The following is a 25,916-nucleotide window of genomic DNA, read 5'->3' as shown; positions in this document are numbered from 1 at the left end:
ACGTAGTAGGTAGGCCCGTTGGGGTCTAGATAGTCAGCTAGTTACACAAGCATATTGACATGTACAGGCAGAAACTTATACACAACATCTTGTACTAGAAAACCCAATTATGTTCACCAACTACCTCTGTCAAATGAATAATATGCCTTGGTGATAATAAGGTAGACATTTCTGGAGCAACCTTGGTACATGAACTCACACAGCGGACATATATTCATGATATTGACTCAAACTTATTTAGGAGCCCATGCGGGAGGCACTACTGAGCCATTGGTGTGAGGACTAGCTCTTCCCTACCTCCCTTCTCCTACCTCTCTAACTTTACTGATGATGGCTTCCAATGAGTTTTCTGCTGTTTATACACTATGCATCGCTCCTTCTCTCTCCGGGGTGGAGGAGTGGGGCGAGGGATGAGAGGGAGACAGAAAGGAGGGGTTCTCCCCCTTGTTTGTTCTTTCTCTCCCTCCCTCTCTCGCCCTCGCTATCGTATTTTAAAGGAGATGGGCCTTACCATGAGTCCCATACATTATCCCCTAATACAGTTCATATAGAGCTGGGTCATAGGTCATTAAGACAAATAATTGGTCGTCTACCTCCTCCTCCATGCACAGCAACGCTGCACAGCATTCATTAATCACACACACATTTCAAGATAATGCTCAGCGGCAGCAGCATAGCCACATGGCCAGTCTTACGGAGTAGGATGAAGGTGGAGAGAGAGAGAGAGAGAGAGAGAGAGAGAGAGAGAGAGAGAGAGAGAGAGAGAGAGAGAGAGAGAGAGAGAGAGAGAGAGAGAGAGAGAGAGAGAGAGAGAGAGAGAGAGAGAGAGAGAGAGAGAGAGAGAGAGAGAGAGAGAGAGAGAGAGAGAGAGAGAGAGAGACAGAGGGAGAGACAGAGAGGGAAAGTAGCACAGACAGTCACACGGCCAGCCTGACAGAGTGGGATGGAAGGGGAGAGAGAGAGAAATGGAGGGAGGGAGACAGAGACAGGGGGAGTGGGGCACAGTCACACGGCCAGTTTGACAAAGTGGGAGAGACAGAGAGCCAGCGAGAGAGAGAGACAGAGAGAGAGAGAGAGAGAGAGAGAGAGAGAGAGAGAGAGAGACAGAGAGAGAGCCAGCGAGAGAGCCAGCGAGAGACAGAGAGCCAGCGAGAGAGCCAGGGAGAGACAGAGAGAGAGAGCCAGAGAGAGAGAGAGAAAGAGAGAGAGCGAGAGAGAGAGAGAGAGAGAGAGAGAGAGAGAGAGAGAGAGAGAGAGAGAGAGAGAGAGAGAGAGAGAGAGAGAGAGAGACAGAGAGAGAGAGACAGAGAGAGAGACAGAGAGAGAGACAGAGGGAGAGACAGAGGGAGAGACAGAGGGAGAGACAGAGGGAGAGACAGACAGCGGCCCAGTAGCAGGGCAAGTCTGACTGACTGGCTACGGCACGCATAATAAGACAACACAACCCTCCAGCTAGAGAAGCCACTAGACCTTGCTCTCCTCCTCATTCTCCTCGCTTTCCTTTACCTCTCTCCCTTCCTCGTCCACTTCCTGCAATGCTGGAGGCCACTGTACTATACCTACTACCCACTCCCTACTCTACTCCCTAACATATTTTTCTCTTCCTTGCCCTCCTCTCTAGCCCACTGTGCTATACCAGCTAGTCCTGCATGGGGTCGGATACCCACGGTTCAGCTGGCGGATGGAATTAAACAAATTATTTCAACCTGCGGGTTGGCTCGAGGTTCAAAACAATTATATTGCTGGTTGAAAACGTTTTATATCAAGGTACAATATTTGTTTTACAAACCCAGGACCTTGTTGTGTTGTGAATTCCATTCTGTGAGAGGTCATCTAGACATAGTAGGCTACCAGCCAGACATACAGCGAGAGGGTGTTGAGCAGGGAACTGTCCATTATGTGTGTGGAGAAATACAAATAAAAAGGTTATGATGGGGGTATACACCATCATGGAAACAGGTGCTGCACGAGGGAAATCCCCGGTTTTGGAGAGGACAAGGACAACAATCCGGTAGATGGATAGGCTACAGAGTCTGCGAAAATTGCGAGCAGGTACTTGTTTACGACAGTAGGAAGACAGCCACTTCTTCCATGATCAAAGTAGGCTTTCGTTCAAGTGATGAATGGACTTTTTTTGTTGTTGATAATTACATTGGCCTATGTCTTTATTGTTAAAGTAGGCCTATTTGTAGGTTAATTCAGGCTTTTGTTCATTTAGACCATACGCAGACCATATAAAGTTTAAACCGTTGCGGCTGGTAAAAGTTTGAGTATAGCCTACTAAATAAATGTATTTTTGAAGCCTACATTCGATTCTGGGAATTGTTTATTTAAATTTCCATTAAACTACTTGATTAGTGGCGCAGTGGTCTAGAGCACTGCATCGCAGTGCTATGCTGCGCCACCAGAGTCTGGGTTCGCGCCCAGGCTCTGTCGCAGCCGGCCGCGACCGGGAGGTCCGTGGGGCGACGCACAATTGGCTTAGCGTCGTCCGGGTTAGGGAGGGTTTGGCCGGTAGGGATATCCTTGTCTCATCGCGCTCCAGCGACTCCTGTGGCGGGCCGGGCGCAGTGCGCGCTAACTGAGGGGGGCGGGTGCACGGTGTTTCCTCCGACACATTGGTGCGGCTGGCTTCCGGGTTGGAGGCGCGCTGTGTTAAGAAGCAGTGCGGCTTGGTTGGGTTGTGCTTCGGAGGACGCATGACTTTCGACCTTCGTCTCTCCCGAGCCCGTACGGGAGTTGTAGCGATGAGACAAGATAGTAATTACTAGCGATTGGATACCACGAAAATTGGGGAGAAAAGGGGATAAAATTTATTAAAAAAAAATAAAAAATAAATAAAAAAAAACTACTTGATTATCTAAACAATATTGAATGTAAAGGTCTTGTTTTGTTATGTCGGCTATAGGCTTTCATTACATAACAAGGCCATTTTTTTAATCAAAGTAATTTGAGTTGTCAATGTGCCGCATCGCAGTGTGAAGATGAAAATATTTTGTCGTTAATTCATGGCATGGTTTCCTTTTATCCAAATGTTGCATAGACAAGCAGACAAATGAATTACTGCAGGGAAGGGGAATAATAGCCTACTACTCGAGTCATAAAAACAATTCAATCATTTGATCTACCTGTGGCTATGGAACTCCGTCCCCAGTCCATCCAGCCGTGCTGATCCAGTTTCTGCTGTTCTGCCTGCGGCCATGGAACCCTTACCTGTTCACTGGACGTGCTAACTTGTACCAGACCTGCTGTTGTAACCGCTCTTTTTCTCTCTCTCTCCCACGCTACCCGACCTGCAGTCTCGACCTCTGAATGCTCGGCTATTAAAAGCCAACTGACATTTACTCCTGAGGTGCTGAACTACTGCATCCGCCATAACCACTGTGATCATTATCTGACCCTGCAGGTCATCTAGAAACGTTTGAACGTCTTGATGAACGATCTGGCCTTAATGGTCATGCACTTTCATCATCTCCACCCGGCACAGCCAGAAGAGGACTGGTTTTCCCGAGCAACTGTGCTTCTACATCTGCATTGCCTGCTCTTTGGGGGTTTTAGGCTGGGTTTCTGTATAAGAACTTTGTGACAACTGCTGATGTAAAAAGGGATTTATAAAAGACATACGATTTGATTGATCTTATTTGGTCGGTAACGGATCGGCTCTCAGAACAATTCGATGCGGGCGAGGTCGGGTTGGAGAGAAGAATCTGCCCTGATGTCGGTTATCGGGTGGGACCTGGAATTGATGTGGCCGGTGCTGGGCGGGTGTGGCTCCAGAAAACTGACCTGTGCAGGAGTCCAATATCTGCTACATCCACTCTTCTCCTCCCTCCTCCTTTCCTCTCCTACTCAACCTAGTACTCTGCTTCTCTATCAGTCACCCACTCCCCAATGTCCTCCTCCTCCTCTTTTTCCTCCCTCACTACACCTGTCACCAGCTCTCCTCCTCCATCCCTCCCTCCCTCCTCTCCTCCGCTGAGGCCAGCGGTGTAAGTCACTCTTTTAATGGCCTGTTTTCAACTGGGAACGCCACGATTAGGAGAGTGACAGGGGAAATCTGAAGTAAGAATGGATTAGTGGGAGAGAGAGAGAGAACAAGAAAGAGACAGTGAAAGAGGGGGACTTAAGTCCAGATTGCTTGTTTGCCTGAGACAGCTGAATATAAAATTGCACCTTCTCAGTCTATACCATCCAATCTGCTCAGCCTTACTATCTTTTATATATATATATATATATATATATATATATAAAGCACAGTGTGTGTGTGTGTCTGTGCAACAGCGTGTACTAGTGTGTGTGTGTGTCTGTGCAACAGCGTGTACTAGTGTGTGTGTGTGTCTGTGCAACAGCGTGTACTAGTGTGTGTGTGTGTCTGTGCAACAGTGTGCACTAGTGTGTGTGTGTGTCTGTGCAACAGCGTGTACTAGTGTGTGTGTGTGTGTGTGGGCATGAGTAGTACAGTATGTGCTCAGTGTTAGCCTCCTAAGTGCGTGTGCTTAGTATTTAATCTGAAATCCATAGCTGTCTGTAGAGCTGTGTTCTGTGGGTGATCGGAGAGGATCTCACCTCTATTTGCCATTCAGACCTGTCATGGTGGGGTTAATACATACACAGGAGGATGACAGCTAGATAACATTCCAGTCATCAGCGAATACCTTCCACAACCGTCACTCATCCGGGAGAACCCAGACAGACCAGGATGATTTGGGTAGAGATGTTACCGTCTCTCTTTCTGTTTCTGACTCTCGCTTTCTCTCCCTGTGTGTCTCTTTCTCTCCCTCCCTGCATGTGTCTCTCGTTTTTACTTTCTCCCCCCGCTCTCTCCAACAGACTGAAAGAGAATGAGTGAAACAAAGATGGAAAATTAAGCCTCTGACGGTTGATGAGGCGACCACTGAAAGGTCATGTGGCTTCATATAGGGCAATGATAGGCATAGAGAGAGCTTACTGTATGACACACACACACACACACACACACACACACACACACACACACACACACACACACACACACACACACACACACACACACACACACACACACACACACACACACACACACACACACACACACACACACACACACACACACACACACGGCTCAGCTCACTGGGCTCCTAATCACACCAACACTTAAAGTGTCTAGATCCTACTGAGAGCCATTCAAATCAGCTTACTCTTTTTACAGTGAGTTTGAAGCACTCTGACATAATGTCAAAATCCTTCCTCAGAGCTGGTGGAATACTATCATAAAAAAGACCCGTAACAAAGACTGCCTCTCAATATCCAAGCCCTCACTGAATATCCAAGCCCTCACTGAATATCCAAGCCCTCACTGAATATCCAAGCCCTCACTGAATATCCAAGCCCTCACTGAATATCCAAGCCCTCACTGAATATCCAAGCCCTCACTGAATATCCAAGCCCTCACTGAATATCCAAGCCCTCACTGAATATCCAAGCCCTCACTGAATATCCAAGCCCTCACTGAATATCCAAGCCCTCACTGAATATCCAAGCCCTCACTGAATATCCAAGCCCTCACTGAATATCCAAGCCCTCACTGAATATCCAAGCCCTCACTGCACACAGAAGAAGACGCGCACGCCGTAGGAGTGTTGTTGAAACCAAGAGGCCTGTGCCAAAGTGGGTACTAAAATATTACTTAGCTGATAACTGATTTAATAGTCACAGAACCAAGCAGATAATTCAGTTTAATTTTTTATTTTTATTTTTTTTAAGCAAGGACATTCATGTCAGTCAAGTGAAACACAGTGTGTGTTTGTGCATGTTAGAAATGGTAAAAGTCCCCCCTAACCACAGATCTATTACCTTCCCCCAATCCTAACCTGAACTATTAGGGATGAAAAATAACCCTGGACCATTGCTTAGAGAATACTTCTACCACCTGGCTTCTGAGCCCAGCCCAGCCCAGCCTAGCCCACTCCCCGACCCTGGGGCGGCAGGGTAGCCTAGTGGTTAGAGCGTTGGACTTGTAACCGAAAGGTTGCAAGTTCAAATCCCCGAGCTGACAAGGTACAAATCTGTCGTTCTGCCCCTGAACACACTGTTCCTAGGCCGTCATTGAAAATAAGAATTTGTTCTTAACTGACTTGCCTAGTTAAATAAAGGTAAAATAAAAATGTTGGAGGAGTAACCTTGCCACAGCACTACAGTGGACTTCAGGAGGAACCAGGCTGGGCACGCCCCCATCCTCATCAACGGGGCCGCGGAGATGGTCAAAAACATCAAGTTCCTCGCCGTACACATCTGAAGAGCTGAAATGGTCAAACCACACGGACACCGCGGTGAAGAAGGCACGAGGCTGTAGAAATTCGGCCAGCCACAGTGTTCTACAGGAGTACCATCGAGAGCATACTCACTGGGCTGCATCGCTACCTATATGTACATAATTACCTCGTACCCCAAAACATTGACTAAGTACTGGTGCCCTGTGTATATAGCCAAGTTATCGTTACTTATTCCTCGTACTATTATTTTTCAATGTTTCTATTGTTCTTGTTTTCTTCTCTCCGCATTGTTGGGAAGGCCCCGTAAGCAAGCCTTTCACTGTTAGTCTACACAAGCATGTGACATAACATTTGATTGATTCGAGCACGGTACGGCAACACCACCGCCGCTGACCGCAAAGGCGCTACAGAGAGTGGTACGCTCTGCCGAACGCACCATTCGGGCGCACACCGCCTTCCCTCCAGGACACCTGCAACACCAGATGTCGCAGAAAGGCCCAGAAGATCATCAGGGAACTCAGCCACCCGAGCCACGGCCTGTTCTCCATGCTTACGTCACTCAGACGTGGGCAGTACAGGAGCATCATGGCTAAAACTAACAGACTGGCCAATAGCTTCTACCCTCAGACCATCCGACTGCTGAATAGCCACCACTAGCAGACTGGCCAACAGCTCCCCCTGTACCTTCCTGTCCCCTCCCATCACTTCCTGATGGCCACTGATGTTTAATGACCCGAGGGGATATCTGTTCCTTGAGCGCAAGAGAGAGGAAGAGAAAGAGATGGAGCACAGCAGGAGACCAAGAGAAAGGGGGGGGGGGGGGTAGAGAGAGGGTGGAGAACACAATACGAATGAGCAAGAGAAAGAGAGAGTACAGCAGGAGGTGGCGTAAAAATGTTACGAAGACGGGCACTGCACGACAGGCTGGTTTGTGGTGGTTGACTGGCTGATTATCACGGCAGCAAGGTTAAGTGTTCCTATAGTCTGGAAGGTGTCTCTCTCCGCTCCGCGAGGACAAAAGCAGGTTGCCGAGGCGCCTGGCTAATTCTCTAACGGCTAAGCCCTCTCAGGGTCATACAGCAGTCTATTATCCAGGCTATGACCTTACTGGCAGCTCAAACATTATACTAGACATCTCAAAACACTAGTCAGGGGTAAGAGTGAAGGGAATCTAGACAATGTAGTCATATTAGTATCAAAAGTGCACTCGACCCTGTGCGCAAACAAGGTTTTCAAGAACCCTCTGCTCCGATTTGACACCTGCTATTATGCTGCTGCTCTGAACGGAACTCTGCTATTCCTGTGACTTTCCTACCGCAGTGACATCTGTACGCTCATTTCTACCGCTGAATATTTCATAAAGTGGTACTCCATCTCGTCACGTCTCGTGGTTCTAAGCAGAGCCCCCTGCATGCGTTTATGAAATAGAATATTTACTGGTACTAGTAGTTTTGGACAGAAAGCTCTGGTTTAGTGTAGTTGCAAACGATTCGGGTTAGCTTTGTCTATTGGAATAAATACTGCAGTGTATAGATTGTGAAACACACAACGTATGAATTCAAAAACACACGGCACCTTGGCTATTCGACTAAATACAACAAATTACAGCGTAGCAACAATGTATCCATTACAAAACCCTGGCAAGTATCTAAGCAAACAGGAGACGCAACAGAAATTAGCTGCCGGACTTCAGTTCAATGCGTCCGCACTCTAATTGTCTGTGTGTTTCCATTCCACCTGCTGTCTCATTTAAATGTGTCTCAGGTAGCCTCCGCTCAGACTTTCTACATCAATCTGGAAACTCATTTGCACACCTTCTATTGATCTACCCCCAAAATAAAAAAAATTAAATGAGTTGGGGGGAAAAAAAGGCCAATCTAAACTCTAGATTAAAAGCTTCATTAAATGTGAAAATTGGTCAGGGAATATAGAACATCTGTCTCTGGCCCTGCATCACAAACTCCAAGGTTAACAAACAACAATTTACGGCTTTGAGATGCAGCCGAGCCCGAGACGGCTCGCCATACCACTCAGCTCGCAGTCTTCACAAAGACAACGAGAGTTTGCCAGGCTTAAAATAAACTTAAAAAGTGACTGTAGGCGTGTCTGGATCATTTAAAAACAATGGAATAAGGTGTGTGGGTGTGTGCGTGTGTGCGTGTGTAAGCTGTGACCTTGGTGCAGCTTTGTGAAGATCTGGCAACAGTACCAGGTATTGTTTTAACTGCCTCCTGGTTAGATGTGTTCAACGTGTTCTTTATGGAGTGGTGTCAACACCAACTACCCAGCGAAGCTGTTCCCTGTACAAACCACACGTTACCCAGAGAAGCTGTTCCCTGTACAAACCACACGTTACCCAGATAAGCTGTTTCCTGTACAAACCACACTCTACCCAGAGAAGCTGTTCCCTGTACAAACCACACGTTACCCAGAGAAGCTGTTCCCTGTACAAACCACACGTTACCCAGAGAAGCTGTTCCCTGTACAAACCACACGTTACCCAGAGAAGCTGTTCCCTGTACAAACCACACGTTACCCAGAGAAGCTGTTCCCTGTACAAACCACACTCTACCCAGAGAAGCTGTTCCCTGTACAAACCACACTCTACCCAGAGAAGCTGTTCCCTGTACAAACCACACGTTACCCAGAGAAGCTGTTCCCTGTACAAACCACACGTTACCCAGAGAAGCTGTTCCCTGTACAAACCACACTCTACCCAGAGAAGCTGTTCCCTGTACAAACCACACGTTACCCAGAGAAGCTGTTCCCTGTACAAACCACACTCTACCCAGAGAAGCTGTTCCCTGTACAAACCACAAGTTACCCAGAGAAGCTGTTCCCTGTACAAACCACACTCTACCCAGAGAAGCTGTTCCCTGTACAAACCACACTCTACCCAGAGAAGCTGTTCCCTGTACAAACCACACTCTACCCAGAGAAGCTGTTCCCTGTACAAACCACACTCTACCCAGAGAAGCTGTTCCCTGTACAAACCACACGTTACCCAGAGAAGCTGTTCCCTGTACAAACCACACTCTACCCAGAGAAGCTGTTCCCTGTACAAACCACACGTTACCCAGAGAAGCTGTTCCCTGTACAAACCACACTTTACCCAGAGAAAAGCTGAGTCCTACGCTGAGAAAACCTACTCAGTAGAAAACAAAATAATTAGAGAATAAAGTTGGAGTGGGCCTGTCTTACATTTGGTGTGTGTGACTGCAGACTTGCCCAGTCAGAGTGGGTCTGTCTTACCTTTAGGATGTCCTGGGTCTGTGAACTCGTACTTTCCCATCCCCACCGTCCTCAGCATCTGCAGCCCATTGGGCCCTCTAGGACCATCCTGATTGGCTACTGGAGTAGGCGGAACTAGCCGCGCCAACTGCCCATTGGTCAGAGGCAGGACATGGGGCTGTATGAGAGGGTGAGCTGGGTGAGAGTGGTGAGGAGGGGGGTGAGGCGTCAGATGACCGTTCCCCATCACTCTGTGGTTTTGTTGGTTGGGGTGTGCTCCCCTGGGACCACCTGAGGGGGTAGAGAGGGGCGAGGAGAAGACAGGGGGCTGGGCCAAGGGATAGGGTGGCTGGTAGGGCATTTTGAGCACCATGGCGGGGGGTTGGTGGGTGGTGGAGTGCGGGGGTAGCTGGAAGTGGGCTGTCATGAGCGGGTGGGGGTGGAGGGGCATGGGTGACTGGATGGAGGGAGTCAGACCTATAATAGGGCACTGGACAGTGACACTGTGGCTGAAGGAGGGGGGCTGGAGGGGGTAGGAGTGGGGCAGGAGACTGGACTTGGTCACTGCTGCTCCAGAAGGTACCCATGGAGGACCTGGAGAAAGAGAGAGACATGGAAGGAGGTAGAGAGAGAGTGAAGGAGGGAGATAGAAAGAGGAGGGAGAGAAAGAGAGAGAGAGAGAGAGAGAGAGAGGGAGAAGGAGAGGAAGAGAGTGTGAAGGGAGAGAGGGGGAGAAGGTAGGAGAGAGAGAGAGAGAGGACGGAGAGAGAGAGAACACGAAGGTGGGAAGAAGGGAGAGAGTTTTGATTATTATTACATAACCTCATCGTCTACTTGATCCTTTTAGATAGCTGAACAAATTGCACAACAAATTACTTTACATACACCACAGCTCAAAAGTTTGGGGTCACTCAGAAATGTCCTTGTTTTTGAAAGAAAAGCACATTTTTTGTCCATTACAATAACATCAAATTGATCAGAAATACAGTGTAGACATTGTTAATGTTGTAAATGACTGTTGTAGTTGTAAATGACTGTTGTAGCTGGAAATGGCTGATTTTTTATGGAATATCAACATAGGCGTACAGAGGCCCATTATCAGCAACCATCACTCCTGTGTTCCAATGGCACGTTGTGTTAGCTAATCCAAGTTGATAATTTTAAAAGGCTAATTGATCATTAGAAAACCCTTTTGCAATTATGTTAGCACGCTGAAAACTGTTGTTCTGATTAAAGAAGCAATAGAACTGGCCTTCTTTAGACTAGTTGAGTATCTGGAGCGTCAGCATTTGTGGGTTCGATTACAGGCTCAAAATGTCCAGAAACAAATAACTTTATTTTGAAACTCATCAGTATATTCTTGTTCTGAGAAATGAAGGCTATTCCATGCGAGAAATTGCCAAGAAACGGAATATCTTGTACAACGTACAATGTACTACTCCCTTCACAGAACAGCGCAAACTGGCCTTAACCAGAATAGAAAGAGGAGTGGGAGGCCCCGGTGGACAACTGAGCAAGAAGACAAGTACATTAGTGTCTAGTTTGAGAAACAGATGCCTCACAAGTCCTCAACTGGCAGCTTCATTAAATAGTACCCGCAAAACACCAGTCTCAACGTCAACAGTGAAGAGGCGACTCCGGGATGCTGGCCTTCTAGGCAGAGTTGCAAAGAAAAAGCCATATCTCAGACTGGCCAATAAAAAGAAAAGATTAAGATGGGCAAAAGAACACAGACACTGGACAGAGGAACTCTGCCTAGAAGGCCAGCATCCCGGAGTCACCTCTTCACTGTTGACGTCGAGACTGGTGTTTAGTGGGTACCATTTAATTATGTGATTTTAAAAAAGGACAAAAAAAATTGCTTTTCTTTCAAAAACAAGGACATTTCTAAGTGACCCCAAACTTTTGAACGGTAGTGTATATAAGGGGCCTACAGTTAACGTATTGAACATATACACTGAGTGTACGAAACATTAAGAACACCTGCTCTTTCCATGACATAGACTGACCAGGTGAATCCAGGTGAAAACTATGATCCCTTATTGATGTCACTTGTTAAATCCACTTCAATCAGTCTAGATAAAGGTGAGGAGACGGGATCAAGAAGGATCTTTTTTCAACCTCGAGACATGGATTGTGTATGCGTGCCATTCGGAGGAAAATGTTTTTAAACATCAGCTGAGCTAAAAGTTCATCAGAGAACACACACAGGAGAGAAGCCTTACTACTGCTCTCACTGTAGGAAGAGAGTCTCTCAACCGAGCCACTTAAAAAGACACCAAGGTATACATAAAGGAGAGAAGCCTTACTACTGCTCTCACTGTAGGAAGAGAGTCTCAACAGCGCAACTTAAAAACATACCAATGTATACATTGAGCAGGGAAGCCTCAAGTTCTCTCAGACCAGCTAAGATTAAAGTCACTCCATCAATGACTCCTCATCTCATAAAAGTGGTAACAGTGAATTGGATTAAATCAAGGAAGCATAGCGCATTCTACTGTAATCCTATTGTTTCTCAGTGTGAGAGAACTGTGCAGAGGAAAAGGAGCGTTATAGAATGGCATCCTCTCTTTACCGATCAGTGTGCGCCTCGTCAGTTTTCGTCTGTAATGCCTTTGTCGTTATATGTCGGATCCCGGTAAGACTAGCTGTCGCCTTTGTCATCAGCTAACGGGGGTGCCTAATACATCAAATAAATGGGCAAGACAAAAATATTTAAGTGCCTTTGAACGGAGTATGGTAGTAGGCGCCAGGCGCACTGGTTTGGGTCAAGAACTGCAATGCTGCTGAGTTTGTCACGCTCAGCAGTTTCCCATGTGTATCAAGAATGGTCCACCACCCAAAGGACATACAACCAACTTGACCCAATTGCGGGAAGCATTGGAGTCAACATGGGCCATCATCCACGTGGAACGCTTTCAACACCTTATAGAGTCCATACCCTGACGAATTGAGGCTGTTCTGAAGGAAAAAGGGTGCAACTCAACATATTATTAGGAACGTGTCCTAAATGATGTGTACACTCTGTGTATATACACAGTATGCCTACAGGGAACACGTTCAGTCCATGGTATCAGTGATGAGCTCTGTTTACCATGTAGCTAGCTAAGTGTATGTATTTACAGTATTTTCTACTCTGATGCATATGAGAGAGAGAGAGAGAGAGAGAGAGAGAGAGAGAGAGAGAGAGAGAGAGAGAGAGAGAGAGACAGAGAGACAGAGAGACAGAGAGACAGAGAGACAGAGAGACAGAGAGACAGAGAGACAGAGAAACAGAGAGAGAGAGAGACAGAGAGAGAGAGAGAGAGAATGTGCTGGAAGAAGAAGGGAACATCTCAATGCATTATGGTCATCCATCCTCAGGCCAACCATCTCAGCACTATACCACTTAACTCCTACTGTTCTCAACTTGAGCCCTAAACTTGATTAAAACCAGAGAGAGAAACCCGATTTAATATTATTATACTCCTATAGTTTTGGCCTGATTAGTAGGATTTCAACGGGGTGCCAGAAATGATTACAACTTGATACGTATCTCTCCTCCCTGTTCTCCATCTTGAGTTATTAAAGTGTTCCTGTACATTTTCTGAACTACAATCAGTCTTTGGACTAAAATATATAATGAAGTGACAAGACGGAACTCATTAGCGATGGCTAACATGCACTAACATTTGCGAGTCCTCTTGCGGCAGAGCTAATGAAAGGTTTAAGAAGGGAAATGTAATTGCATTAACATTAAATGGATCCCTTCTCCTGATTGCTCTCTTGTACCCCATCATTTAAATGTGTGAGCATTAAATATTGGTTGTTTCATAAGTGCTCCTTGGTCCTTTTATAAGAATTCTATTTCAATTTGGTGAATTGCTCAATCAACCTCTAATTGTTAACATACCGACCGAGGCAACGCTTCAGAAATCAAAGCCCTTCTTTCTCACAAGCGAAAAGTTAACTTTTCCAGACAGAAACTTCTTTAAAACAACCAACTGCAGAGAAGTTCCTATTTAAACCATTGATTCATTCTGGCAGTTGGTGGGGAAGTTTCTCGCGACTCAGTTCAGTGAAGTGCGGAGCTAGTTTCATTGCGAATGCCAGACGTTCACACACACACACACACACACACACACACACACACACACACTGCTTGGTTTGAGTGTCATATGCAGCAGCATGGGTGACATCTCACTCTGTGGTTGAGGCTGGTGTGTGTTTGTTTCTTACGCCACCAGACTGTCTGTGTGTGTGTGTGTGTGTGTGTGTGTGTGTGTGTGTGTGTGTGTGTGTGTGTGTGTGTGTGTGTGTGTGTGTGTGTGTGTATGTGTGTGTGTGTGTCTGTCTGTCAGACCATGCTTGTAGGCAAAGCCTCAGTCGTCTGGCCACATTACTAATACCACAGGGCTTCATGGACCATTCAGCCACCTCTATACCCCACACAGCAGGGTACCTGAGAACTGTGTGTTTTGTGTGTGTGTGTATGTATCTCCTTTGTGTGTTTGTGTGCATTTCTGTGTGTGTGTGTGTGCGCACGCGTCCCTCTATACCCTCCCAGCAGGTTGTTTAGGGAACATACCAGGGGACAGAGAGCACTGCTCTGATCCCCAACCTCAAGAAGAGGAACATGATAGGAAGTGTCCTCAGTGATGAGTTGAAGAAACTAGGCAAAGCTTTGGTCAAAGCCATTGTGGTGGCACAGACTCTCAAACAGACAAGAGCAGAGAGTACTTACTTATTAGTTTGAGAAACTAGACATTTAGAAAAGGCATATCTGAAATAGAAAACAGCAGAAAATAGATTTCCATTAAGTAGGTCTTAGTGATGTTTTTGAGAAACTAGATATTTAGTAGTAGCAAAGCTTACATTGGCAGTCTCCGCTGACAAGAGCTAAAATACTTATTTTCCGTGAAAAAGGTATTATTTCTCTGCGTCTACACAATCAGCGTCTTAGCTGTGACAGGTGAATTATTTAAATCTTTATTGAGACTGCGTCAATTACAGTTAGCAGATCATTTGTCGAGTAGGCAACATAGAGCTAGAGTACGACGGATATGGAATACTGACTACTCAATAAGTATACAGTATTCATGGATTCATTGCTATAATACCATACAATACATATTGTACTTTATATTGATGTATACACAGTACAGTATATAATGAGTATTACTTGAATATACAGTATTCATTGTATTGCTCGCTATAGTATTGGGAATGTGGAAACTGGATATTTGTTATGGAAGTATACAATATTCATTGCGTTTCTTGAATACACCGTTGGATACCGTTTTCATAGTGTCTATAGTATATTAATAGTGGAGGTGCCGATGGAGCAAGTGCAGTGGCTGTATCATTGTGTATTGTTCTTAAATTAGACCCATTCTCCATGAGCAGGAGGCAGAGGCCAGCAGAGCAGCGTCACAGAGGGAAATTGACTGCTGCAGGGCACAGCCATTCTGGGATCACTTTATTACTATAGATTCTCAACTTCTACAGCTCCTCAATTTAACCCATTATTGTCACTGTCATTTATACTCATGAAATATCCACCTCAAATAGATGATTAGTTTAAAATCGGAAAATATTACAATAATACAGACTACGATTGCTATAACTAGTGTCACGTGCAGGTGTGTGTGGTGTGTGTGGTGTGTGTCGCGTATTGCGTGCGTTTGTATGCGCGTATACACGTATACACGTGTGTGTGTGAGTGAGTGAGCACCTATGGGTTCACAGTCTCTGTGCTGTTGTTTGGCAGGGGGTTCATCGGTCTCCCAGGGTGTGAGCTGGTTGATGGGTGTCTGTCCCCACCTCACCCCTGGAGCTAACAGCAGACCTGGAGCCTGGCTCTCCCTCTCCCCTGGAGACACACCTGATACCTGGGAGAGAGAGAGGAGAGAGAACAACACATTAGAAAAACAGCAGGGCAAAACTAGCTCTGACACCTAGGTATCAGTGAGTGAGTGAGTGAGTGAGTGAGTGAGTGAGTGAGTGAGTGAGTGAGTGAGTCAGTGAGTCAGTGAGTGAGTGAGTTGAACAAATCAGTTTATCAGCCTTCAACTCACACAGGAGATAAACAACAGCTTAGAAAACCACAAAAATAAACAGCAGGTCTGATACACAGATAAGAGATCGAGAGATAGAGAAGAGATGATAGGTCTGTTACATGAAAAGGTCGACTTGTTTGTCAGCAAGCTTGGCAGACATAGATGATCAGGAGAGCGACCGCACTAACTGGTGACTGATGCAGATTATAGTTTCATAATGGCAGATATCAAAATCCAACACCCTAGTTACATTCTATAGGGCCCTTACCCTTACTGTGTGAGACCACACACCTATTCAACTATTCATTAAACCATTCAATTATACCTTGCAGTGTGCAATCAAAAGGCAATTAAACGTTTGTATGGTTTTGAATTTCTCCGGATCAAGACATGGGCGCTTATTAAAATTGTGTCTAGCTGTTACTAATCACGAAGCATAATTGACCTGTAAATATGGTCGATTAGAATGAAATGTGGAGGGGGGTGGGACATTCCACTTTGGGGGGGGATATTAATGACTCAGACTGGATTATATCCATCTTCAACAAACAAAATATTGAGACACCTCAGTCTGATGTGTACTTACACAACACATACAATACAATAGCGAGAAATGTTATCAGAACAGCACAGCCTGATGGAAACACTGGGTCAACCACCATCAGACCCTACAGCAACACATGTCAACCACCATCAGACCCTACAGCAACACATGTCAACCACCATCAGACCCTACAGCAACACATGTCAACCCCCATCAGACCCTACAGCAACACATGTCAACCACCATCAGACCCTACAGCAACACATGTCAACCACCATCTGACCCTACAGCAACACATGTCAACCACCATCAGACCCTACAGCAACACATGTCAACCACCATCAGACCCTACAGCAACACATGTCAACCACCATCAGACCCTACAGCAACACATGTCAACCACCATCAGACCCTACAGCAACACATGTCAACCACCATCTGACCCTACAGCAACACATGTCAACCACCATCAGACCCTACAGCAACACATGTCAACCATCTTCAGAACCTACAGCAACACATGTCAACCACCATCAGATCCTACAGCAACATACACACACACACAACATAAGTATTGTCACTCTATCTCCAGTTGGATGTGGAGGTTAAAGAGCGAGGCTAGAGTACACCCTGATTCTCCAGCTAACCACAGCCTGGCTTTTACGTTAAAGAGATTCTTCTGTACTTTTGTATTATTTTTACCAGTAGTTCTGAAAGTAGCACTCAAGAGCAAAAAATGTTCCCCAAAAATGGAGTACTACGTCACATAGTCCGCCACAGTGGATGTGTCATACTACCCATAAAACCTAGCAGTCAAACACAGAATGGTTCCAATCGTTTATCTACCATTCATTTTTTCACATACCGAATTTTACAAACACTTCAAATTAAGTATTTGTTTGGTGTAGGCTTACCTTGGTGTGACGTTTTGATAACCGTGTAATTCTCTCTCGGACAAGGTGAGTTTTATCAATATATTCACCTCAATTTAGTTTAAAAAAAGTGAAATACTAATTAGCAACAGAGAAGACCTCCTGCACGTCATCTCTAGCCGATCCATGTGCTGTATTGAAATTCATTGAATAAAGTGTGGAAATTCTTCCGTCCCTTTTCTCTGTCTTAGCTAACTACTTTAGCTAGCTAGTTAGCAGAGCAGTAGATCAAAATATAATTTTGTATTACTTGTTTGTGCAGTATGTCGACTTGGGTGTTTATTTCAGACCTTATGGCATTTAAGGATGAGCATTAAAAGGGGAGAAGACCAAAAAGTCTGGCAATGTGGAGAAGTGCAACTATAGTGAGGGGTAACATACCATTTTGGTCTAGGCCAGCATGAGGGATAAACGTTTATCCTGAGTCGGTGAGTGTAGTTATTAGGTTAAGTTTGAGCATCTTAGCAATATAATGTGTTCTATACAGCTGTTAACATTCTACAAGGAAAGAGACACTTAATCAATCATATAATTAACCAGATTACCACGGATACCAGTCTTAGATGAGTGATAACTCAGTTCTAGAATGTTGTCATTGATGAGAATGAATCTAAAAATCTATCGACATTCAGAATTGACTTCGTTTAGACATCGTCTGTATTGTAGTTTCATGACCAGAGACACATTTTCAAAGGCACAGTACTTTTTATTATTTGGATTGGTACATGCATTCACACAGTCTTGATTTTATAGGATCCTTCCCACTGTATGATTGATATGGCATGTGATAAAATCCCACGTTATCAATTAAAAGTTTATGGAAAAACTGCACTTGTCTTCATGTGAAAATGTATATTATTAAATATTCTAAAGCTGTAATGTCATCAATCAAATCAAACTTTATTTACAGTATACAGCACATTTCTTACAACAAATACATTTCAAGTTGTTCAAAGTTTCATGAATTGAAAGGCATGTGTCACTTAACCTCCTTCCTGTTGGCAGGTCTCTATAGGTGACAACTTCCTGTTGGCAGGTCTCTATAGGTGACCGGGGGATTCTCTCTAACACATGCAAATGCCTCCGTGGAGCTCATCAGTGGAGCCATGCAGCCTATTTTGGCAGTTCACAATATCTGCCGTACAGATGTGGAATTCGAGTGGAGGAAGCCCAACCAGGTGCAGTCAGCGGAGGACCTGTACCCGGCTGAAGACTACAACCCTCTGTCCTGAGAGCCCACAGAGGAGGATCTTCAGTGGCTAAGGAACCGTCTCTGGGGCAGGTACAGTGGAATGGCAAGTCTCCTTGAACCTGAGCCAGAACAACCGCTACCCTCCCTGTCATCCCTGTCTGAACCGGACATTGTTATAAAAACAAGGGCACCTGGGGCATGCAGGCATCCTGGCCGGCAGGCAGCAGTTGGACACCACACCAACCCCAACTGGCTCACCATGATAAGAGGGAGGTTGACAGCCAGCAATTACAGAGCAGTGGTTAAGGCCAAGCGCGTGACTCAGTCGCTGCTAAAAGGGTCCTCAGATCAGTCGTTGGATGGGGTGTCGTCTGTAAAGTGGGGCACAGATAACGAAGAGGAGGGCATCAAGGCATTCAAAATGGCTACAGCAGGCTTTCCCAAGTTCAGTCCTGGGGACCCCAAGTGGTGCATGTTTTGGTTTTTGCCCGAGCACTACACAGCTGATTCAAATAATCAACTAATCACCAAGCTTTGATGATTTTATATCAGCTGTGTAGTGCTAGGGCAAAAAACTAAACATGTACCCCACGGGGTCCCCAGGACAGAGTTTGAGAAACGCTGGGCTAAAGAGATGGATGTGCACTAGGTCAACTCCACATCACTGGAAGGGACACCTGCTTCTTTGTTTGGTGACCACCAAAGCCTCCATCACCATCCAACGTGATGACCTCTGACAGACTCATATTGCTCTTCCTGTCAGTACCTGTTTTCAGGGGGAAAATATTCCACATAGTTCATACACACAGACTAGGTTATATTACATACAAGTTTTGTTCAAAGCAGCCAACTAAAGTAATGTAGTTAAGTTCATCATGGGAACAGTTGGGAATTTAAATCTGTGATGTTCAAATTATTTATTACCCCCCGTGTCTTACTTGCTGAAGGCCCCAGTCATCCTGCTTGTACCTGATAAACAAGTGAACAATGAATAAAGATCATACACAAACAATATAACCTATTCTAGGAGCCTATTACATTCAAGTTTTGCTCAAAGCAGCCAACTTAAGTTCAATCACAAAGGCTGGTCATAGGTGTATCGCCTCACAGTTCCATTCAGCGATAAAACACAATTCACATTGCATTTTATCATGGGCACAGTGGGAATTTATATCTGTGCTGTTTAAATGATGTCTTACCCCCAGAGTGAGAGAGAGTACGTCACTTCCAGCAGATCACCTTGCTGAGGGTGGCATTGATCATACACTGCTTCTGGTGGGGTGAACCTGATGTTCGGCATGTAACATCTAAAACATGGGGAGAATGGGACCTAAAGTCAAAATGTCGATGCATCTACAAATTCAATGTTTTACACAATATTGTATCCTATTTGATGAGTTACTGACCTGTCCATCAACAGGCTCGATGGGCTGTAGTCTCCACAACTGGGCGCTCGCGCTCAGATCACACTGGCACATGATGTCTATGCACTGGATGGCCTGAGGGATTCACACCTGTTGGACTGGAAAACAAAGATACATTTAGTCAGTGGTGGGTATTTTTCAATGTCGTATATACATCTTTATCTGGACAGAAAAAGCATTGTTTATCATAAGACAAACCCACCTTGGACAATGTGACAAGTGGTCTCAACAGTCTGGATCTTCCTCTTCTGCCATATTAGATGAGCTACCTTTTCTGTTAAATACAGGGCCATTTCTCTTTCCCAACAGAAAATGGAAGCTTCAGACCTGAGTGCTGTCACTGGGTTTCCAGTATGCCCATCTGAAAGAAAACTAAAAAAAAAGCTACTTTTACTAGCTAGCTTGGTTGATTACTAAAATGGTCAAATGTATTTAAATACCATAACCCACAGACTTGACTCGTAATGGTAAAATAGACTGGGCTTTGGTCTATCTGCATATCTAAAACCCTACTATATGGATGGGACATTTCTGCTGGGTTGGAGGAATCATCTCTAATGCTCAACTAGATGATGAGGACAGTCTAGGGTACTATTTGCCTGAAAAGGTGAAGAACTGCTATGAGCTACGTGACTGTACTTATGCATCTAATTCTCAAGAGAAAAGTTAACCCTCAGCGAGGTCACTGAGGAGGATCGACAATGGTAGGGAGATCGTCTGAAAGGAATTTATATGCAGGGATTATACATAAGGATTTTGGGCACTGGCCAGCAGACCATGATTTCTACTTGACTGGGTAACATTCAGGTCCTGAATCTGTGGCATGCGATGTTTGTAAAGGCAAAATGTCACTGCTGTCTGGCTAGCTTCGCACATTGGCTACTAGCCCAGTCTGAAAAGTACTAGCCTCGGGCTAGCTTAATTCCATCCCTGCTGACATGTCTGACTTCACAGGTCATTTGATTAGTCATGTACAACAGATGCAATCGTGGAACAAAACAGTTTGTGTTTTGTATGGGGAAACATTGAGCCCACAAGTCTTTTTTTTAGCTATCTAGCCAGCTATCTAAGTTTAGCTAATGTAGCTAACTAGCCAACCAAGTTGCCTAACTAGCTAGCCCACCAGGCAATATTTAGCTACCTAGCTAATTAACGTTAAGCTCACCGTTCAGTTGGTCAGACTTTTCTAAGTGGTGACATGCTAGCTAACCAACTAACTTATCCTTGCCAGCCAGCTAGCTAAATATCCCTTCCCTGGTGGGCTAACGCTAGCTAACCTATCACCATGTAAAGAAGTATGACTACACAAACTGTGAGCTAACGTTCACTAGCTAGCTCACTAAAGAATTGTCAATTTTTACTTGTAAGGAAGGTAATGTGCGTTGTACACATAACTACAATCAGTGGTTATCTAGCTTTCATAAGCACCTAGCTAACCACAGATCTTTGACTAGCAAACAGGGCTTACCTTATCACACCGCTCCAGCGACGCCTCTCGCTTACAGAGATCGGAAAACAGAAAAATGCACGTGTGCTTATCCGAGTAACGTTAGCGGTTACAATCCGGTACATAGTACAGAACCATCCTTGCTTCGGATCGACGGAGAGACCTAAGGTTAGCTGGTTAACTACCAAGGCCAAGGTAATTAAAAACATTATGGTAATAATAAAAAAAAGCTAGGTAATTTGAAAAAGTACAGAAAAAATGAATTACACAAGAAATTACGATAAATAAACGATAACAATTATTTACAAGAGAAACTAAAAAGGCTATAATATATACTTACTAGGTTACTTGCTACTTGTTGATAAGAGTTTGCATGGAGAAATGTGGAGGTTTTTCACACCCTGTGCCTCGAGTGACAAGATGTGTAGTTATGTATGATAGCCACATTAGTGGCTAATTAGTGTTTCCTTTTGGGGGGGGGGGGGTTAATTACAGGCGAATAGATTGATAAAAGTTACCTTGTCCGAGAGAGATTTGCGCGGTTATCAAAACGTCACGCCATGGTAAACCTACACAAAACATAGACCTTATATGAAGTAAGGTGCTTCCACCTGAAACCCCACCTCTTTAAGGAATACCTAGGATAGGATAAAGTAATCCTTCTAACCCTCCCCCCTTAAAAGAGTTAGATGCACTATTGTAAAGTGGTTGTTCCACTGGATATCATAAGGTGAATGCACCAATTTGTAAGTCGCTCTGGATAAGAGCGTCTGCTAAATGACTTAAATGTAAATGTAAATGTAAGTACTTCTAAAATCCCCTACGTAAAAATGAATGGTGGAAAAAATTATTGGAACCATTTCCGGGTTTTACCGCTAGGTTTTATGAATGACTCGTACTGTGGTACTCAATATGTGCATCTTGTTATATCTCTCTCGTTATGTCCACTGAGCTACATGATTATGCATGTATGAACTACACATTGACACATCCCTCCCTGACATACACCACGCTGTTAACCCCCTCTCCCCTGGACTTGGTGAAAAACATTACAATTCAATAGCCACTCAGAGGACAGTTTATTAGGTACATCCATCTACAGTGCATTCAGAAAGTATCCACACCCCTTGACTTTTTCCACATTTTGTTTTACAGCCTGAATTTTAAAAAATTGACTATATTGAGATGTTGTATCACTGGCCTAAACACAATACCGCATAATGTCAAAGTGGAATTATGTTTTTAGAAATGTTTACAAATTAATAAAAAAAATGAAAAGCAGACTGAATATCCCTTTGAGCATGATGAAGTTATTAATTAGGCTTTGGATGGTGTATCAGTAAACCCAGTCAATACAAAGATACAGGGAGTTTCCTAACTCAGTTGTCGGTGACGAAGGAAAACAGTCAGGGATTTCAACATGAGGCCAATTTCGTTTAATGGCTGTGATAGGAGAAAACTGATGATGGATCAACAACATTGTAGTTACTACACAATACCAACCTAAATGACAGAGTGAAAAGAAGGAAGCCTGTACAGAAAAAAAATATTCCAAAACATGCATCCTGCACTGAAGTACTAAAGTAAAGCACTAAAGTAAAACGGCAACAAATTTGGAAATTAAATTAACTTTATGTACTGAATACAAATCCAACAGAAACACATCTCTGAGTACCACTTCATATTTTCAAGCATAGTGGTGGCTGCGTCATGTTATGGGCATGCTTGTCATGGCAATGACCAGGGAGTTTTTTTAGGATAAAATGAAACGAAATGGAGCTCAGCACAGGAAAAATCCTAGAGGAAAACCTGGTTCAGTCTGCTTACCAACAGACACTGGGAGACAAATTCACCTTTCAGCAGGCCAAATATACAGTTGCTTACCAAGACGACATTGAATGTTCCTGAGTGGCATAGTAACAGTTTTGACTTAAATCTGCTTGAAAATCTATGGCAAGACTTGAAAAAAGCTGTCGAGCAATGATCAACAACCAACTTGACAGAGCATGAAGAATGAAAAAAAATATATATATAATATTGTACAATCCACTTGTGCAAAGCTCTTAGAGACTTTCCCAGAAAGCGATTCTAACATGTATTGACTCAGGTGTGAATATTTATAGATATTTCTATTTAATTTTCAATGAATGTGCACATTTTGTTTTACTTTGTCATTATGGGGTAATCTGTAATATATTATATACATTTTTAATTCAGGCTGTAAGACAACAAAATGTGGAATAAGTCAAGGGGTATGAATACTTTCTGTAGGCACTGTAGTACCGGGTAAGATCACTCTTTGCCTCCAGAACAGCCTGAATTCTTCGGGCATGGAAATGTTGCTCAATTGGTATCAAGGGACCCAATGTGTGCCAGGAAAACAGTCCCCACACCATTACACCACCGGCGGTGTGGCTGTCTGCTGCAACAGCCCATCCGTGACAAGGACCGACGAGTTGGGGGTTCCGAGATTCCGTTTTGCACACCACTGTTGCACTGCGCCATTATTTGCCTGTTTGTGGCCCACCTGTTAGCTTGCACGGTTCTTGCCATTCTCCTTGGACCTCTCATCAACGAGCTGTTTTAGCCCACAAGACTGCCCCTGACTGGATTTTTTGTTTGATTGTTGCACCATACTCGGTAAACCTTAGTAACCATTTCATGTTTCCATCACCCCGGTCGTTACTTTTTTAATGCGTCAGGTAATTCATCCGCATGAAAGTGTTGCGTAAATGAACCTATGAGCCCCAGCCCCAAATGAATGGAAGGTGTACAGTGTGCATCAAAAAGGGATTAGGTGTTGATTGGCGTACATTACTATGAAATAAATTGTGTGTGATGGCATTGCTAGTGTGCCTCCATGATTTGCACAAGTCCTCATATTCTAAAATCAAATGATTTCTCTAAAAGTTTAGGACCAACATGGTTGAGTACCTGCACCAGGCAGGGGTAACCGGACCCTACCCATTTGTGTCGTCTCTTGGGGACTGCTCACAGGTGTTTATGGTCATTAGTGGACAGGCATTGCAGCATGGTACACTGCTTGGGGCACTGGATGCGTGCTTCAAGTCCTATTATGTGATTATCAACTTTCCCGCTGAGCCGCAGCATGGGAATTATTACAGACCCCGGTGTGTCAGCTGCCAGAAACAGAATCCCCCACAGTAAGACTTTCCACTGAACAATAGTGGATAAGTATCTGCTCTTGTATGTACTGTAGTGTGAGAAGTGACAGGAGGAAGCACAGCCCTCCGGCTGATGTGTTCCTGTGAATTAATGGATCAATGGATGGATGAGCCATGAGTGTCTCGTTCCAATTCTAATATGCTTAAGGCGCTATTTATAGCTCTGTTAAATTTATTTTTAGGTCATTTTTTTTTATGCATTTGTCAATGCTTTTTGCCTACAGTACGATATGTTCTGGTACATTCTATCACAACAGTTTATTTTAAATGCATTGTGAAAAGTGCTTTATGAATGAAATACAGCTATTAATTAAGTAATGAGTCATTAGTCCATGTCCTTAGTAGAGGACATTAGTCCCTTGATGTGATCTTCAAATGTTAAGTGTCACACGGACTCATGCATTGTTTTTCTCAGATTGTAAATCGGAGTGTGCACATCAAGTTCAACTGAGACTTTAGTCTGATGTTTGGACTGTTTGCTTCATTAAATAATAGAAATAAACTCTAATAATCAAAATGCTAATCATTCAACATTGTATCTTGATGTGTGTAGAAAAGGGAGGGGGTGGGATGTTAGAGAATGCAAAAATATGCAAGCAAAATTGGAATTAGGATGACACTGAAAATAATCAAAGGATTACATAAATTACCCATCTGCTGGGTCAATCCCCCCAACCCAATGTGCTGGGTTTATGTCACAACCCAACACACTGGGTTGTTTAACCCAGCAATCTAGTCTAATTTACGCAACAGTTGGGTCAAGCGCTCAACCCAAACCTGCTGGGTTGAATGAACCCAATTCTGTGTCTGTCCAATATTGACCCAGTGCTGGGTTGTCGAAATTAACCAAATTGGGTTATTTTTAACCAAGCATTTTTTAGAGAAACAATCATTCATTTTGGGGAAAAAGAAATGTATTGCCATATTAGGAATAACTCAATTTCTACCTTTTTAAGATGGCAAAATAGATTGTTTTCAGTATCCTAATTTTGTTTGTTTTTTCTGATCATTTCAGTACATTCAACAAGGTAAGCTTTTAGTTTTATAAATGTATTGCCACCGTGGCCCACCGGTGTAACTGCTTGCTGACTGTACACTCATTGTACTGCATGATTGTAGCGGGTTTCCTAACGCGTTAGTTCTATTAGCTATGTTGACTATGACGTTAGCTAATATGGTGACAACGATGTAGGCTGTGTGTAGCAGTTAGAGGTTATGATATGAAGGTTTGGCTTGGACAGTTTTTTTTGCCGTGCACTGAAGTCCACAAGCGAAGGGAAAAGGTGAGGAGGAGAGCGTGTAGATGTGAGAAGGAATTATAACGAGCATAGTGGTCATGCTGTTTGTATGTGGCTGCTATGAAAGTGAACTGTGTTTGTGTGTGATCATGGGTGTATTCATTCTACCGATTCTTTTGAAAAACATGTATTACATGGAAGCAAACGGAATGGGTATAAACATACCTACATTTTGTCCAAAATAAACTATTGTTTGCAACTGTTGGACTAATGATAACACCCTAAATCAGCTAGTGTGCAAGGCGGTACTGAATGTATCACTGTCTGTCACCTTGATTACTTACATTTTTAGCATCTCGACCTGTTGTAGCAACCTCATGATGGGTATTGGGAAATTTTGAGAATCGTATAGTAGCCTAAACTTATCAATGTTA

General features: G+C 44.1%; 1 protein-coding gene and 2 long non-coding RNA genes across 4 annotated transcripts in view; 1 reads left to right on the top strand and 2 right to left on the bottom strand.

Annotated features, from left to right (window-relative positions):
- Positions 1-25,916, bottom strand: part of LOC139556636 (kelch-like protein 29) — a 325,217-nt gene that overhangs the window by 120,642 nt on the left and 178,659 nt on the right. For both annotated transcript variants that reach the window (XM_071370836.1, XM_071370835.1), the window contains exons 4-5: positions 15,196-15,352; positions 9,504-10,076 (exon numbers count right to left, since the gene is read on the bottom strand). In XM_071370836.1, coding sequence (XP_071226937.1) covers positions 9,504-10,076; positions 15,196-15,352 — 730 coding nt within the window. The remainder of the gene's footprint in view (positions 1-9,503; positions 10,077-15,195; positions 15,353-25,916) is intronic.
- On the top strand, positions 16,885-19,202 carry LOC139556639 (uncharacterized). Its single transcript, XR_011671158.1, has 2 exons — positions 16,885-17,023; positions 18,002-19,202. It is a non-coding gene; the product is annotated as an uncharacterized lncRNA (long non-coding RNA).
- LOC139556637 (uncharacterized) lies at positions 17,682-22,274 on the bottom strand. Its single transcript, XR_011671157.1, has 7 exons — positions 21,400-22,274; positions 21,081-21,240; positions 19,815-19,984; positions 19,595-19,710; positions 19,388-19,495; positions 19,127-19,157; positions 17,682-18,954 (listed from the first exon to the last, which is right to left on the bottom strand). It is a non-coding gene; the product is annotated as an uncharacterized lncRNA (long non-coding RNA).

This window comes from Salvelinus alpinus, chromosome 27 (genome assembly GCF_045679555.1).
Source record: "Salvelinus alpinus chromosome 27, SLU_Salpinus.1, whole genome shotgun sequence".
Classification (NCBI taxonomy): Eukaryota; Metazoa; Chordata; class Actinopteri; order Salmoniformes; family Salmonidae; genus Salvelinus; species Salvelinus alpinus.
The sequence above is the reverse complement of the archived record's forward strand: the minus strand, read 5'-3'. Positions and strand labels throughout refer to the sequence as shown.